The following is a 14446-nucleotide window of genomic DNA, read 5'->3' on the forward strand; positions in this document are numbered from 1 at the left end:
CTACTAACCTTAAGAGGGCACTATATTAATAATAGTAACCTAGAAGTCTTTAATAATATTAATAACTTTATTAAAAAAAATAGTAATAATACTACTTTAAGCGTTAATTTAGTTAGCAACTTAAGCGTTAATAATAATAGCGTTAACACTAATAAGCCTAAGTTACTACTATTACTAGCACTAACCCTACTAGCTATACTAATACTATACTAAACACCTATCTTTACTATATAAAAAAGCTTAATATACTTCTATACTTATAGTACTACTAAAAATAACCCTCTAATAACACTTCTATTAATATAAATAGTAAAGAAATAGAAATATATTATTAATAATATAGAAAGTAATAATATAGTTATCTTCTATAGTATATTAACACTTATATAAGATATATAGATATTATATATATAGCTAGATAGCCCTACTTAAGAGTAATATAATAATACTACTTTTATCACTATATAATATAGTTAAGGTTAAAAATTATATTATAAAAAGTTATTAATTTAGTAGGTTAATACTAAAAAATACTACTTTTAGTGATCTAGGTAGAAACCCCCTTTTTTGCGTAGAAACCCTGTTTTTTCGCCCCCTACGTGAGTAGGGGGGCTAGCGTTAGCCTGCGCCGCTTGGACCCCCGGGTACTTCCCTCGAACATGATATCTGCCTGCAATTACCTTAATCTTGCATATGTCTCCGGCTGAAGCAACCAGTTTTACGCCAAAAAGACGCTGCGACAGCACTGGTCACATTTCTCTCAATTTCCGAGTCCGCCCATGTCCGACGATACCGGCGCATCCCCGGCTCATCCGACTGCACCGTCTTCACAGTTCACCTATCGCGACTTGCAGCTTCTATCACAATCTTCGCCAGAATCTCCCTTACGAGTAGTCGCACTCGTCGACTACGACTCTTTCTACGCCCAATATGAGTCGCTCAGGCTTGGTCTGCCCCCCTCCAAGCCCCTCGCAGTCCGCCAGTGGAACGCCATCATCGCGCTGAACTACGCGGCGAAGGAGCGGGGTGTCAAGAGGATCATGTCTGCCGATGAGGCACGACGCATCTGCCCAGACATAGTGCTGCAGCACGTTCCTACTTGGAGAGAGGGCGACGATCGCTGGAGGTACAGGGATGATGTGCTGGATCATCTGAAGACGGATAAAGCCTCCCTTGATCCCTACCGGGGTGTGTCGCGCAAGACCATGCATCTCGTCAGGAAGCTCTTACCAGCTAAGCCTGCTCCGACGATTGAGAGGGCTGGCGTGGACGAGTTTTACCTCGATCTATCAGCTCAAGTCCACCGAACGTTGGTGGAACGATTCCCTACACTGACACCAACCAATAAGAGTCTTGACAATTACCTACCCTTGCCTGCGGCAGACACATCACTACAATGGGGCAAAGACAAAGTCATGATGCCAGCAGACTTACATGATCTTGACGATGTCCTCGACTGGGACGACGTAGTACTCAGTATTGGGGGTAGCATTGTTCGACACGTACGTGAGGAGATCAAAAAGCAGCTGCAGCTCACCACCTCTGCTGGCATCAGCTGTAACAAGATGCTCGCCAAGGCGGCGTCTAGGATGAACAAGCCAGCAGGCCAAACAATAATGAGGCGCAAGTCCATTCCCATCATCATGCCAACCCTCAAAGCCACTTCACTCTCGGGCTTGGGAAGGCAACTAGGTCAGAAGGTTGTCAAGACCTTTGGGTCAGACAACATCCGTGATCTACTCCAGGTCTCGCTCACAGAAATGAGATCGCAACTGGGAGCCGAAGACGGACAGTGGGTGTATAACGCAATCAGGGGCGACGAGAAGGGTCCCGTCAGGCCACGGAGCGAGGTCCAATCATTACTAGCCGCGAAGACCTTCATGCCAAAAGCGGAAAATCTACAACAAGCAGACAAATGGCTCCGAATATTCGCAGCCGACCTCGAATCTCGATTGCATGACCTCGATCTTGACTCTGAAGTGCCCCGACGACCACGAACAATTGCAGTACACCATCACATCAATGGCCGCTTCGGCCCAACACGATCAAAACAGGCACCCATTCCTCCTCAAATCGAGATCAACAAGGAAACCATTTTCAATATGCTGCATGACCTTCTGAGAGATCTCACTGAGCATGGGGAGTCTTGGCCGTGCCTTGGCGTATCGGTCAGCATGTCCAACCTGGATTCTGGATTGCCTGCGCCTCAAACCGGACGCATTACCTCTTTCTTTGTTACCGACAACTCTCGCAGTCCTCGGAAACGGGGAAGAGAACAGGATGTATGCGACGCTCCTGAGAGTCCAACTAAGCGTCAGGCCGCATCATCCGATGCATACAAGTCGCCAAATGCGGCGGATGGAACAGAGGAACATCACTATTTGTGTCCGAACTGTGGCGAAGCTGTGCAACCATGTGATGTTCTCGAACATCTGGACTGGCATGTTGCGATGGAGGTTCAAAATCAACAATCTTAGTGGTCTAGATTAGATCATTATGTATCATATCTTCCTCGCCATTCTCGCCATCGTTGTAGTATTCATTGTGCTCGTCGTCCTTGCCGTCGTCCTCAACCATTCCTGAACTAATGTCAAGGCCTTCATTTATCCGTTGATTTTGAAATCCGTGCCCAATGAAAAATTGACCGAACGTAAATCATGGCGATGGTCCCAACTCGTATGACATTGCTTCAAGATGCAGCATCTCATCATCATCGGCTTTTGGCCATGGCCACCAGCCATCCAGCGGCAAGTTGCCGTATATTTTGTTATAGGAAGACTCGGGACTGTCGCCTACCCACTTGTAGAGATCCTCTACATACCCGCTCGTTCCATCCTTTGCCCATGCGCGAGCCCAACTCATGTTCTTCCTGCTAAGGCCAGTGACGGCAAAGCTGTCCAAAGTAACACGGTCGCGAGCATAGACAGACATCTTTGCCGTCCAAAAAGGGTCGTCTCCCAGGTCCGACAAGAAGAAGTTGCGAGCGCATGTCCATCCCACCTGCGCCAACTCTTTGGGCTCCTTGCGGTGATCCAGGGTATGGGTGTAAGTGGCTTTGAAGTTGAAGTTCTCAGTGGTCCAGAAGAACCCTTCGCGCATGAGTCTTTTGAGGTCTGTGGTTTTGACGCAGAGCCTAACTTTCATTCTCGGCTCGGTACCTGTTTGGGGCGCTAAGGGGTGCGGTGAGTTCCACGCGAAGATAGCCTGTGGTTCGATATTCTTCCAGGGCGGCGAGTCGTAGAGTTGCACGCGATGCGGATGGGATAATGAGTTGTGATTCGGGGGAGGCCTATCTTGGTAAGAGGTGACGCCGGTTGCCAAGTGCGGGACCGCTGACCCTACATGCTCTCTCATTGTGCGGGTCAACGGTATTAATGCTGATAATTAGATATTGAGGCAAGGTTTGTTCCCAAGATGCTTCGTGTAAAATTGAGCAGGAACTTGTACTTCCTGCAAAGGATGTTTGGAGCCTTTGATAGGTGAGTAGGGACGAACGTATGTCAGATTGGGGGAATGGCAGAGGACACTTGTGGTAGCAATGAATATTATAAGCTGGCCGCAAGCAACCGGAGAAAGAGTCATGTGCTCCACATACGGTCTCGAGAAGCATGGCTTTACGTTCTGCCTGGTGCTGTACTTTCCACACCTTGCTGTCTGACGCACATGCCTGTCCGGCACCCTGAACCTAAACCGCCGTCATCCGGGTATCATTTCGCTCCGTCAACTACATCAGCCCACGTCTCAGCTCGATGGCTCCGTCTCCTCGCTGCCAATAACTGTGTCCTTCTTATCCGCACTCGTCTCTTCGGGTTTCTCGGGCGCCTCCGAAGCCCTATCTTCTTCCACTGATGACTCGGGCTTCGGCCGCCAGTACAGACAGGTACTCGAGAAGGAGGTGTACGTCCCATCCTGAGGAAAGGCGAATTGCTTGTGGGAGTTATGCATATCGCTCATGCACTTGAACTCGCCGTCCTTCAACGTTCCAGCTCTGTGCGTGTCAGTGTAGATCACTTGCACCCAGTGGACAAACGTACCCATCCCAAACATCCCATCCGGTGCCGACGAACATGGCTGGCAACGCCTTTTCCAGCGTAGCCTCGTATATCGGTCGGTACATGTGAATGGCAAACACGAGGGTGTCCTCGTCGACAGCCTCGAAGGCAGCGGGGGACTCGACTACTTCGTGGCCGAGCTTCTCCAGGAACTTGGTATCATTGGGTGTGAATCGCGGTTCTTGGAAAGAGCATGGAATTGTCTCGTTGTAGATGGCAGCTGTTACTTGGTAAGTTTTGATTGGCGTTTGAGAAACGGCAACTATACATACACAGAGCTTCCACGACAGTCAGAAACCCATCCAGCTGTATGTAACTCCTCCTCTTCGCGTCCCAACCGCCGTCCTCGGGGTCAAACGTGCCGACTCCCAGACAGACTGCCTTCTTTACCCTCCTCCCGTCGCCTGCGTTGTTCTGCACAAGATCCTTGATTCGCTTATGGCATGTCGTGTCTCGCCAGCGGGCCTTGAATCCCTCGTATTCGGTCGTAATCTCGTCGACAGACTTGAATATGCGGGGTTCATTGTTCCTGGCTGCCTCCAGGGCTTTCGCAGGGACCTTGGGCGGTTTTCGCCGGAACCTCGACTTGGACTTGACGAAGGTCCATTCCTCCTGCGCTGGCTCGCTCCTGGTTTCTGTCGTTGCTGCTGATGTCATTTTGTGCATGCTGGGGATTGTCGGGGTTTGGCGGGGGAAGACGCTTTGGTGGGATGAACTTTTTGACCAGCAGAATAGTTACCGCTTTCCTCGCCAGAATCTTTCAATCGGCAGGCGGTGAAGATGGCAACGGCCTGGTTGCTTATCGCCGATGGCCCAAGCTCCCGCTCCAGCTGCAGCTGCTCCTGCCACCGTCGCTGTCACTCCAGAAGGTCGCACGCCTAAAATCTCACGGCTCCCACCAACGCGGTCGAGAGCCCGGAATAGAAGCATCGAATGCAGGCGACGATCATTCTCACCATCCTTTCCTAGAAATACCAAATCCTCCTTGATTTTTCACAATTCCATGCCGTCTTTCCGCCTTCCTCCGGCTCTAGACATTTGACAATCGACGTCCAGCACAAGTGAGACAAAACGTGGCACGACATCCGGCCGTCACCTCGACCGCCAGGCCAATTTCACAAGACAAAGAAAACCATCCAATTGGGACTCGTTTTCGGTGTTCTCTCAAGTGGCAACGAAGGACCCCGAATGTCCACGCGGCGGGCCTCGATCGGCAGGCTGGAACTCGCAGGTCCGGAGCTCTGCGCCGTCAGCTTACCACCATTCGGCATTCTACCCAACGACATCTCCAAGCGCCGTTGGACAAACCCGTCACCAACACCATCAACTCATCACCTTTTCGAATCGCACGACCCAGAGCACAAATCAGTCTTGCATCTCCCCGAGATCGAACGCTCTCCCACCCCGAAAATCCTGCCTGTCCGGCCCCCAAAACTAGCGGCCCCCATCGCCTTGGATTTTCCCAACTCTCACCGTCCACCATGCGTTGCAATATTCTTCCAGCCAACAGCTCGCAGCTTTCACCTGCAGCACAGCTCCCGCAGTCAGCAGTCAGATCAAGCACAATAGCCAAATGACAAGCCATAGAGAAAAGAGTGTGGTGACATCGCCGCCTGCAGCCCGCACCTCGGGCGCTTACACGCCCCTCGACCCCTGTCGCCCCCAACCACTCACGACCCCCGACAACCTCGAGAGAGATGTGATGCGCCCTCCCATTCGCTCCGTGGCCCCAAATGCCCAGCGCCTCGCCCGCGGCCTCTCTCCCCCGTCTCCAGCCGCCCATTGGTCCCCCCGTCCACCTCCACCCGATGCCGTGAGCGAGCCAGCAGGGGAGGGGGCGGATGGCCGTCCTGCAGGCCCAGCGCACATCGTTACTGGCTCCCGCCGGGCCCCAATCTTTACCGGTGCACTCCAGCGTGCCACCAAACCCCCGTCCAGACCGTCGAGCCCGAGAGGAGGCTCGCCTTCTCGATTGGACGGACCTGCAATGTGCAAACTGCATGGTGCGCTGCGGGAAATGGGATGGGATAATGGGGCCTGCAGCGACGGCGGCGGCTCGCAGCCTGCGGGCCAGATAATAGCCTGACGGGCCGCCCTCGGTGTGCGCAGCGTCCTTCCTTCTCTCCTCCTCTGCTAGTGCGGTGTTGAAATCTCAAGAGTCTTCAAAAAGCTACGAAAGCTGTGATCAGGACCATTTGCGACTGGGAAGAGACGGTGTTCTTTCTCTTGGCATCTTGCGTGGGCAAAAGCAAACATCATACGGACCAACCACCCCGGCGAACAAAACCCAAGGCGGGGTTGAATCGAAGCGAACGGCTGTGCGACAAAGACACAGCTCCCGACGGTTGAGATTCTCGTTGAAGAAGAGGCTTCGTCGTTGACTGTTCTACGAAACACACCTACACTTCACACCCAAAAACAACCGCCAACATGCTCGCCTCAACAATCTCAGCACTCCTCCTCGCCGCGACGGCCTCTGCCCATATCGTCATCTCATACCCAGGATGGCGCGGCAACAACCTCATCACCAACGACAGCTTCCCCTACGGCATGCAATGGACCTACCCATGTACGTCTCTCACCCATTCCTCGCCCCAGCTCTTTCGCCATAACTAACACAAACCCTCACAGGCGGCGGCATGGACGTGACCAAGAACAGAACCTACTGGCCGACAACAGGCGGCGCCCTCTCCTGGCAACCGGGCTGGTTCCAGGGCCACGCGACAGCCTTCATGTACGTCAACATGGGCTTCGGCACCGACGGCCCTGACGGCGGTCCCATCAACATGTCCTTCCCCATGATCCCCGTCTTCCAGATCCTCGGCCCCAGCAAGAACCCCTACCCAGGCACCGTCTGCCTCCCGCAGGTGCCTCTGCCCGCCAACACGACCGTCAAGGCCGGCGACCACGCCACCATCCAGATCGTCGAGCTCGCCGTGCACGGCGCCTCGCTCTTTTCCGTAAGTCCTGCCCTCCTCCCATCATACAGCAAAGTGCGTTTGCTGACCATGCCCAAAAAGTGCGTCGACATCGAATTCGCCGAGCCAGGCGACCCGAAAATCGGCAAGGTCAACGACTCAAACTGCTTCAACTCGCAGGACATCGGCTTCGCGGACGTCTACACCATCACCACCAAGGAATCCGGCCAGGCCGCCGCCGAGGCCGCCACCTCCGGCGCGGAGCCCGGCAGCTCCGTCACGTTCTGGTACATGGGCAAGCGGCCGCAGAGCGCCTGGGCCGTCTTCAGCTGGGTGCCGATCGTCGTCGGCGGGCTGTGGGTGTTGCTGTAAGGGAAGGAGGCGCGTGCGTGATTTGATGGGGAGCAGCTGGAGTGCGATGATGATGAAACTTTGGTAGGGATGGGATTATACCTCGGGATATTATTGTATATTGGCATCAAAGATGGCGTTGGGAGGGATCAAGTCTGGGCGAGAAAAGCCTTACTACTACACTCGTCTTATTATCTAACCGTTTCTTATTTTTTTCAATGAATGAAATCCTTCAGTTGAACATTGAGCGCTGTGACTAACTAATGGGCGGGATCTGAATCTCTTCATTACGTGCTTGGAGATGGACGGGCATTGAACCCAACACTTGTGCGGTTATCGCCTCTAGTCCATGATTTGTGGCCGGAAAAGACGGCGTGTGATGGTGGAAAGCGACGGCGCTTCCGGCACTTGTCCCGGCCGCGTACCCGGACTGGACCTACTTCAACACCCAAGACCTCTGCGAGTGTAAAAGAATATCTCAAGGATTGTAAACATGAATCATGGGAGCGGTTTCATTACGCTCCAAATCGCGCTCTAAGCTAGCTGTCTCTCAATTGCTCATGCTGCAGTTCACCGCATCCCTATTGCGTCCCCGCCGGTGTTTCGCCGTGGCCTCAGCAAGCGCGGGCACCCTGACATCACGCGGCCGTCACTCTCCGGCCCCCCGTGCTGATGCTTATTACTAGAACCCCATCACACCTTAGCTCTTCACAATTGTTGCAGAGCCTCCCTGCCCAGCTCCTTCACCCGGACTTCCGACACCTTATCGACGGCAGACTTGATCCAACCTTCGCCTCCGAGAGACTTGATCTCTGCCTTACTGGTCGAAGCGAACGTGCCTAGTGCGACGAGAGCGCGATAGACGACCTCCGAGTCGCTCTGCTCGGACAGAATTTTGCCGACGGCCGTAATGAAACGCTTGGATTGGAATGAAGTCCTTTCCTTGTGGGCATAGACGGCGTAGTTGATCAAAGTGGTAGTCGCCGCAATGAGGATGTTTCGGTTGAACTGGCCGATGGCTGCACCACCAGACAGACCAAGTACCTTCTCGAGCAGAGTCGCTCCAGTGTCTGCCTCCTTTGCTGCGAGCGCTTCGCCCTTTGGTGAGGTGAAGATGTTGGCAAACGTGCGCAGGGCCATCATCACCGAGTTCTCGTTAGGAGCCGCGCCGTCGGGCGCGTTCAAGGCACTAGACACGGCAATGCGAAGGAATGAACCTTCAGATGACGACGCGTCCGCAGCAAGGGGCGACGTCGCAACGCATCTGAGAAGGTCCAGCCCCGCCAGACGATCCGAGTAGGGCCACAGGGTCACAATCTTGACAGCAAGGTCAATGCCAGCCTGGTCAACAGGCTTAGAGTTCTCGATGGCTTCCTTTACCGCGTTAAGTGTGTTCTGCTCGGTTGGGTTCAAAGCCGCATCCTTCCGACCAGATGAAATCATGTTTGCGTTTATGGTAAGAATCTTCTTGATCATGGCATCGTATTTGCCAGCCGTGATATTCAGATATTCGGCTTGCGGCAAAACCTTGGGCCTCAACTCAGACTCGCCGGGCCGATATCTTGACTCCGTGCCATAAGGATCAGAGGTGGCTGGCGCCGACTGGCCGAGAGTCGCACCTTGGGTGTTTTGTGTGATGAAGTTGGCGACATTGTCGAGATAGCTAATTGGAAGTTCGTTGTCGTTCAGGAACTTCGTGGCAGCATCGTAGGGGTTTTGAGAGAGGTTGTAAGGCAGCTTCAACGGCGGCTTACCATCCTCAATATCGACATCGAAAACGTAGTCGTAGGACTTGCCATTGTACTCGGTCTTCTTGCCGCTGCTGCCCGCTGAGTCGACGACAGTTCCGATGTTGATCCATTGTTGTTGGCCTACAAAAGGTCAGTACTGTCAAGTCTCGCCTCTTGTCTACTGCAATCACTTACTGGCTGACCACTGGTGGGCGGTAATGTTGCCGTTGCCCTGATTGATCATCTGCACCTGACCCTCCTTGGTACCGGACCTCGACTCGAGGAACTCTGGACCAGGAAGCTGTTCCTTGTTGATAGATGGCAGCTGCTGCTGAGGAATGGATGAAGCCTTGACAGACTCCTCAAAGTCGGAAATGGCCTGGGCACCGGCTGCCCGCTCGCTGCTGCGGGTGAAGACTCGCGCAACACCATCGCTTGCTCCCGACACAATATCGCCGGTCTCAGCGTTGACCGCAACAGCCCACACCGAAATTGCAGGGTGAGTAATGGTCTGCACGCAGTCATTGCCTTTCCATACGCGAACAGTGCGGTCCTCGCCGGAGCTGACTAGCTCGCCTGAAGGCAAGCTTGCCAGGGCATAGATGAAGCTCTCGTGGCCATGGAGCTCGCCGACCTGCTGGCCGTTCAGTTTCCACAGACGAATAATGCCATCATTGCTGGCACTGGCAATCTCAGCACCGCTTGGGTGGCCCTTCGGAACTTTGCAAAGGGCGCGCACGACTTCGGGGGTATAGATGGTGGATCGGGGCTCGGCGTCGCCGGCGACGGCAGCCTTGAGGTTGTATATGCGAATGCTCGTGTCGGCGCAGCCAGTCACGACAGTCTCCTCGTCAAGCGCGAGCACGGCCCAGACACTCTTCTCGTGGCCGCTGAGGCGAATCTCGGGCTCCCACGTACTGGTGCTCCACACAATGGCCTGAGAATCCCAGCCTCCCGACACGATGTATGTTCCTTTGGGCGAGACGTCTAGACTGCATACATTCTGGGAGTGGCCGATCAAAAGACGCTCGGCATTGTCACCTTGGCTGGATTGTGGTTGTCTGACTTCGACGATGGTGTCCTTGCCGCCGGACGCGATGAGGCCATCAGGGTATTGCTCGGAAGGTGGGAGGTACGTGACGGAGTTGACGAATTCGGAGGTCTGGCTCGAGACGGAAGGTTCGAAGGAGGGGGGAGAGTCGGAGACCAGGCGCCAGACTCTTACGCTGCCATCGCGAGAGGCGGACAGGATCGTATGGGAAGCTGGGAAGCTGACGGCCTTGACCTGTTGATTACAAAGTGCGTTAGCCGTGAAACAAACAGCAAAGCTTCGTTGCGGGTACTTACGTCGGAGTCGTGGCCAGACAGCTGGGCGGAGAGTTTGTAATCGGCCATGGCTGTCGACTTAGGCCTGGTAGAATGAATGGTACGAAGAAATCGCTGAAGAGGACCAGGTGTAGATAGCTCACACCTCGGTTGATGTTCCAGAGGAGGTGGCTGTTGTCGTGGTGCTGCAACGTGTGGGTGGTTTGGTAATGGTGGCAGCTACACTAGGTACCAGACGATGACGATGGAAGCGGGAACGGCGAAGCTCCACTGCGCCACAAGGGGGGCAGGCGGGGAGGGGCCATTTGGGGGTCGGTGCAGGTGTCCCCCGGGCAATCAACAGCTCCATCCCTGCCGCCTTCCTGCTTCCATTGACTTCCCTGCCAGAACAGGTCAAGCGGCAGCTCACCAGCCACAGTTGGAGAGCTGCTTATCAAAGCACGTGGTGCCATCTCGTTGCGTCCAATCAGCTCCGCCTGAGGCAGCTCCCCGCTCTTTTCAAGCCACAGCAGCTGAAGGAAGCAGCGCGGGGTCAACTCTGTCCTCTTGCAGCAGCAGCACCTCGCTTTCAGTTTCAGGGGTCCATCGAATCTCGGTGCATCAGCGTCCTCCTTCCTTCCAGAACCTCCATCGGCTCTGCTCCGACTCGGGACAGAACCCCACAATTATTTCCTTCGCGCTGCTCTCCCATTTGAAGCATTTGCTTCCATCCACTTTGTTTCGCAGCTGTCTTCTCGATTTCCGTTTTTTTGCTTCTGCTTCTTCCTCCCCTGCGCTGCCCGAGGCGTTCTCTCACGACCCCATTGCATCCTCCACGAACATTTACGACGTTACGGCTGTATTGACTGACTCTCCTTTTTCTTTCCTCGCGGACATTGACTCTCTACCCATCGTACACCTCGGCATTTGTCCCGCGTCAACGACTTCCGTTTGATACCCCCCCTCTCCTCCCCCGACGCACACGTTGCGACAGCGAACACCTTCGAAATCCCTTCAAACTACCAACCACCAGCACCATGGCGACCACACCTTCTGCTGCGGCCGAGACCTCGCGTCAATATGTCCCCCTCACTTGCCACGGCCACTCGCGACCTGTTCCCCACGTCTGCTTCTCTTCTCTGGAAAAGGAAGAGCAGTACTACATGATCTCCGCCTGCAAGGGTAAGCTTGCGACACGCGACCCGGCTTTGCGATCGGCGCAATGCTAACCTTGTCGCAGACGGAAACCCTATGCTGCGCGATGGCCTCACTGGCGATTGGTAAGACGAAGCACATCGACAGCGCAATGGCACTGCTAACTGACTGATAGGATCGGAACCTTCATCGGTCACAAGGGTGCCGTCTGGCAGGCCAGACTTAGTCCTGATGCCTCCAACGCTGCCACCGCCTCTGCTGACTTCACTGCGTAAGCTCTGTGTGACTTTCGACTTGCGAGTGGTGGCTAACGAGTTGTAGCAAGGTCTGGGACACCCACAGCGGCGAGGTCCTCTACACTCTTCAGCACAACCACATCGTCCGCGCCGTTGCCTACCCTCCCGACAACTCTGATCTGATCGCGACCGGAGGTATGGAGAAGAAGCTGCGCGTCTTTGACCTGAGCGACTTTGCTCCCAACCCGAACGATGCCGCCGGTCCTGTGACTGTCCAGGCCTCGGCCGGCTTCGAGATTGGCGAGGGCACCCACACCGGCTCAATCAAGTTCATCGCCTGGACTAAGGACCCTAACACGATCGTCACCGCTTCCGATAACACCCTCCGCTGGTTCGACCTTCCCACGCGCCAAGTCATTCGTCAGGAGGTTCTCGACGGCGAGATCAAGTCTTGCGAGCTGGTCTCTCTTGCTCCCGAAATCACCTCCCCTGGCGATATTGGCGGCGGTCTTCCAGTCCTGGCGGTTGCCGCCGGCAAGTCCGTCTACTTCTGGGGCGGCATCCAGGCCATGGATGAGCTCAAGCGCATGGAGCTGAAGCACGGTGTTGCTAGTGTTGGCCTGGATATCAAGGGACGCAAGTTTGTTGTTGGAGAGGAGCCTGGCACCTGGGCCCGTGTCTGCCGCTGGGACGATGGCACCGAGATTGGTGAGTCTTGCCGAGAAGGCACATTAACTCGTCACTAACAAGCCGCAGAAACCCTGAAGGGCCACCACGGTCCCATCTGGTCTATCGCATTTGCCCCTGACAACAAGCTGTACGCGACCAGCTCCGAGGACGGTACGATCAAGCTGTGGAAGAACTGCGACGGCTTCTACGGCCTTTGGCGTGGCGGTGCCACCAACGCAGAGCGCACCGTGGACTAGAAGAGCACGGCCTCCAGCGTGGTGTCACGCAGCGATGCCAGTGATATCTATTCTCTCCCAAGCAGCCGAGTCTCTTCGGGCTCGCAATTCGACGGCTGCTCGCACTTGAGCAACAACTCCATCTCTGAGACCCCAGCGGCGGCTCATCAGCAGATGGGAAAGTTCCTGGCCTCCGTCACTGATGGTACCGGACAGGAGACGCAGTCGTATGCCCAGATCACCCGTCGTCGTTTGGCTCAGACCAACTAAGCCGATGTCGGGGGTTACGCGCAGGAGGGACTGAGATGTTCCACTTGCCGCCAGATCTCTCGTCGAGCTACAGTGTGCATGGATAGAATACATAAAAACGTTTGAGTTATTAGAGCGAGCCATTGAGGATGACGGCTAGGGTAGATGGTTGCCACCAATGGCGATTGATACCAGAATACACATTACTAGACCTGAGAAAACATCTGAGTCCAAAGTGCTTAAGAGAATTCCTTTATTTCATCTACGCAAGTGTGAGGCTGCCTCGTGTGGAGTCTGTGCCTGAAGTGAATATTCACACGTGCATTTCTGTTTGTCCTTTGAAATGGAGGAGCCTTCTCAATTGCCCAACAAAGAGGGTGAGTAAATCCTCCGACCCTCCAATGCAGCTGATGAGATGAAGCCCTCTCAAACAAGGGCTCAGTGTGCTTATTGCTTCTGCTAGCCATGACTCTGCCACCTTCATCCTTGCCATTGTTGCCTCAACCTCTTATCACTCCTGCTGCTGTCATGTCTAATGTCTGAATATTTGTTGCCTTCATTCTTGATTCCAAATCCGGGGTTAACGTCTCAAACATCGCTTCTCGCCATGGAAGCATTATGAAATCTGACAACCAGATCCCTTGCTTGCTTTGAAAGTAGGCACCCCTCCCATGCCAGGTCTTGAGGGTTACGTTGTAAGAGCGTCAGTAATCCAGCTCCTCAATCTTCCCATTGAATGCAACTGCACCGCAGGTGACAGCTCTGGTGATCCGCGGGCACTGTGAGGCGCCTAAGGAGCTGAAAGATCTGGTGAGGAAGATGGGGATGCTCGAAGTTCGTTCCGGCAGGTTTGGAATCTTGGAATTGGCCTTTTCGAGATGGAGATGGACGATTCTTCCGGAAATCTATCGGGATATTTTGGTCGAGCAGTTGGAGTTCCATTTGCGGGCACTGATGTCGCTTTAAGCCGGCTAAACACACCTGACCAACTACTTAAACGCACTACTACGATACTCTGTCTGAGCGGAGAATACCTTCAACTTAATCCAGCTGTGTGTGCCGATATGACGAGTGATGAGACTGTTGGCATCGAGCTCTGATTCGTAGGTGGTATCCTGCAATCCACGTCTTCGAGGTTCTCAGAGGAAGTTTTCAGTCCTAGGAATGGTCTCTGGTTGCAGCAGGTTGGACACGGAGCTGAAGCAGAACCACATCGAGTTGCAACTCTCTCCGCGAAGGGTGCGCGATGTCAACACAACCTCTGCGCCCGCTCTGAACTGGCCGTCCTTCTCGTCAATGAGCGAATCCTTCAACTTTGAAATCGGCCTCCAGCACTTGTACACGAGCGTGGAAGAAAATAGCCGCTTGATGGAATCAGGGGACTGTCAGGGGCGGAGGCATCTTAGTCTCCACGAACGACTCTTCGTAACCCTTGGGGAGCCACAACTGCAACCTTTACGAGGCCTTCTCGCATGGACCCTATAGGGATGGGCTGCATACGTGCCTCAAGCAAATACACTATGAGCGAATGACTGAAAGTTCGGC

At 54.1% G+C, this 14446-nt stretch overlaps 6 protein-coding genes across 6 annotated transcripts; 3 read left to right on the top strand and 3 right to left on the bottom strand.

The window, feature by feature from the left end:
* Window positions 1-779: 779 nt before the first annotated feature.
* eso1-1 (N-acetyltransferase eso1) lies at window positions 780-2477 on the top strand (the record flags this gene model as incomplete). Its single annotated transcript, XM_036644545.1, has 1 exon — window positions 780-2477. One exon carries the CDS (start codon window positions 780-782, stop codon window positions 2475-2477), a length of 1698 nt encoding a protein of 565 aa, XP_036490899.1.
* Window positions 2478-2655: 178 nt separating this feature from the next.
* On the bottom strand, window positions 2656-3354 carry CGCS363_v012697 (uncharacterized protein; the record flags this gene model as incomplete). Its single annotated transcript, XM_036644546.1, has 1 exon — window positions 2656-3354. One exon carries the CDS (start codon window positions 3352-3354, stop codon window positions 2656-2658), a length of 699 nt encoding a protein of 232 aa, XP_036490902.1.
* Window positions 3355-3741: 387 nt separating this feature from the next.
* Window positions 3742-4709, bottom strand: CGCS363_v012698 (uncharacterized protein; the record flags this gene model as incomplete). The annotated part of the gene is made up of 3 exons (XM_036644547.1): window positions 3742-3988; window positions 4035-4272; window positions 4325-4709. 3 exons carry the CDS (start codon window positions 4707-4709, stop codon window positions 3742-3744), a joined length of 870 nt encoding a protein of 289 aa, XP_036490773.1.
* Window positions 4710-6482: 1773 nt separating this feature from the next.
* On the top strand, window positions 6483-7342 carry CGCS363_v012699 (uncharacterized protein; the record flags this gene model as incomplete). Its single annotated transcript, XM_036644548.1, has 3 exons — window positions 6483-6621; window positions 6684-7012; window positions 7073-7342. The coding sequence occupies 3 exons, from the start codon at window positions 6483-6485 to the stop codon at window positions 7340-7342; spliced, it is 738 nt and encodes a 245-aa protein (XP_036490786.1).
* A 687-nt stretch (window positions 7343-8029) lies between these two features.
* On the bottom strand, window positions 8030-10446 carry lub1-0 (Ubiquitin homeostasis protein lub1; the record flags this gene model as incomplete). Its single annotated transcript, XM_036644549.1, has 3 exons — window positions 8030-9192; window positions 9247-10336; window positions 10399-10446. The coding sequence occupies 3 exons, from the start codon at window positions 10444-10446 to the stop codon at window positions 8030-8032; spliced, it is 2301 nt and encodes a 766-aa protein (XP_036490232.1).
* Window positions 10447-11393: 947 nt separating this feature from the next.
* Window positions 11394-12673, top strand: STRAP (Serine-threonine kinase receptor-associated protein; the record flags this gene model as incomplete). Its single annotated transcript, XM_036644550.1, has 5 exons — window positions 11394-11538; window positions 11597-11636; window positions 11687-11782; window positions 11833-12455; window positions 12504-12673. 5 exons carry the CDS (start codon window positions 11394-11396, stop codon window positions 12671-12673), a joined length of 1074 nt encoding a protein of 357 aa, XP_036490233.1.
* Between the last annotated feature and the right edge of the window lie 1773 nt (window positions 12674-14446).

This window comes from Colletotrichum siamense (assembly GCF_013390195.1).
Source record: "Colletotrichum siamense strain Cg363 chromosome Unknown KSG_Cg363_contig08, whole genome shotgun sequence".
Taxonomy (NCBI): domain Eukaryota; kingdom Fungi; phylum Ascomycota; class Sordariomycetes; order Glomerellales; family Glomerellaceae; genus Colletotrichum; species Colletotrichum siamense.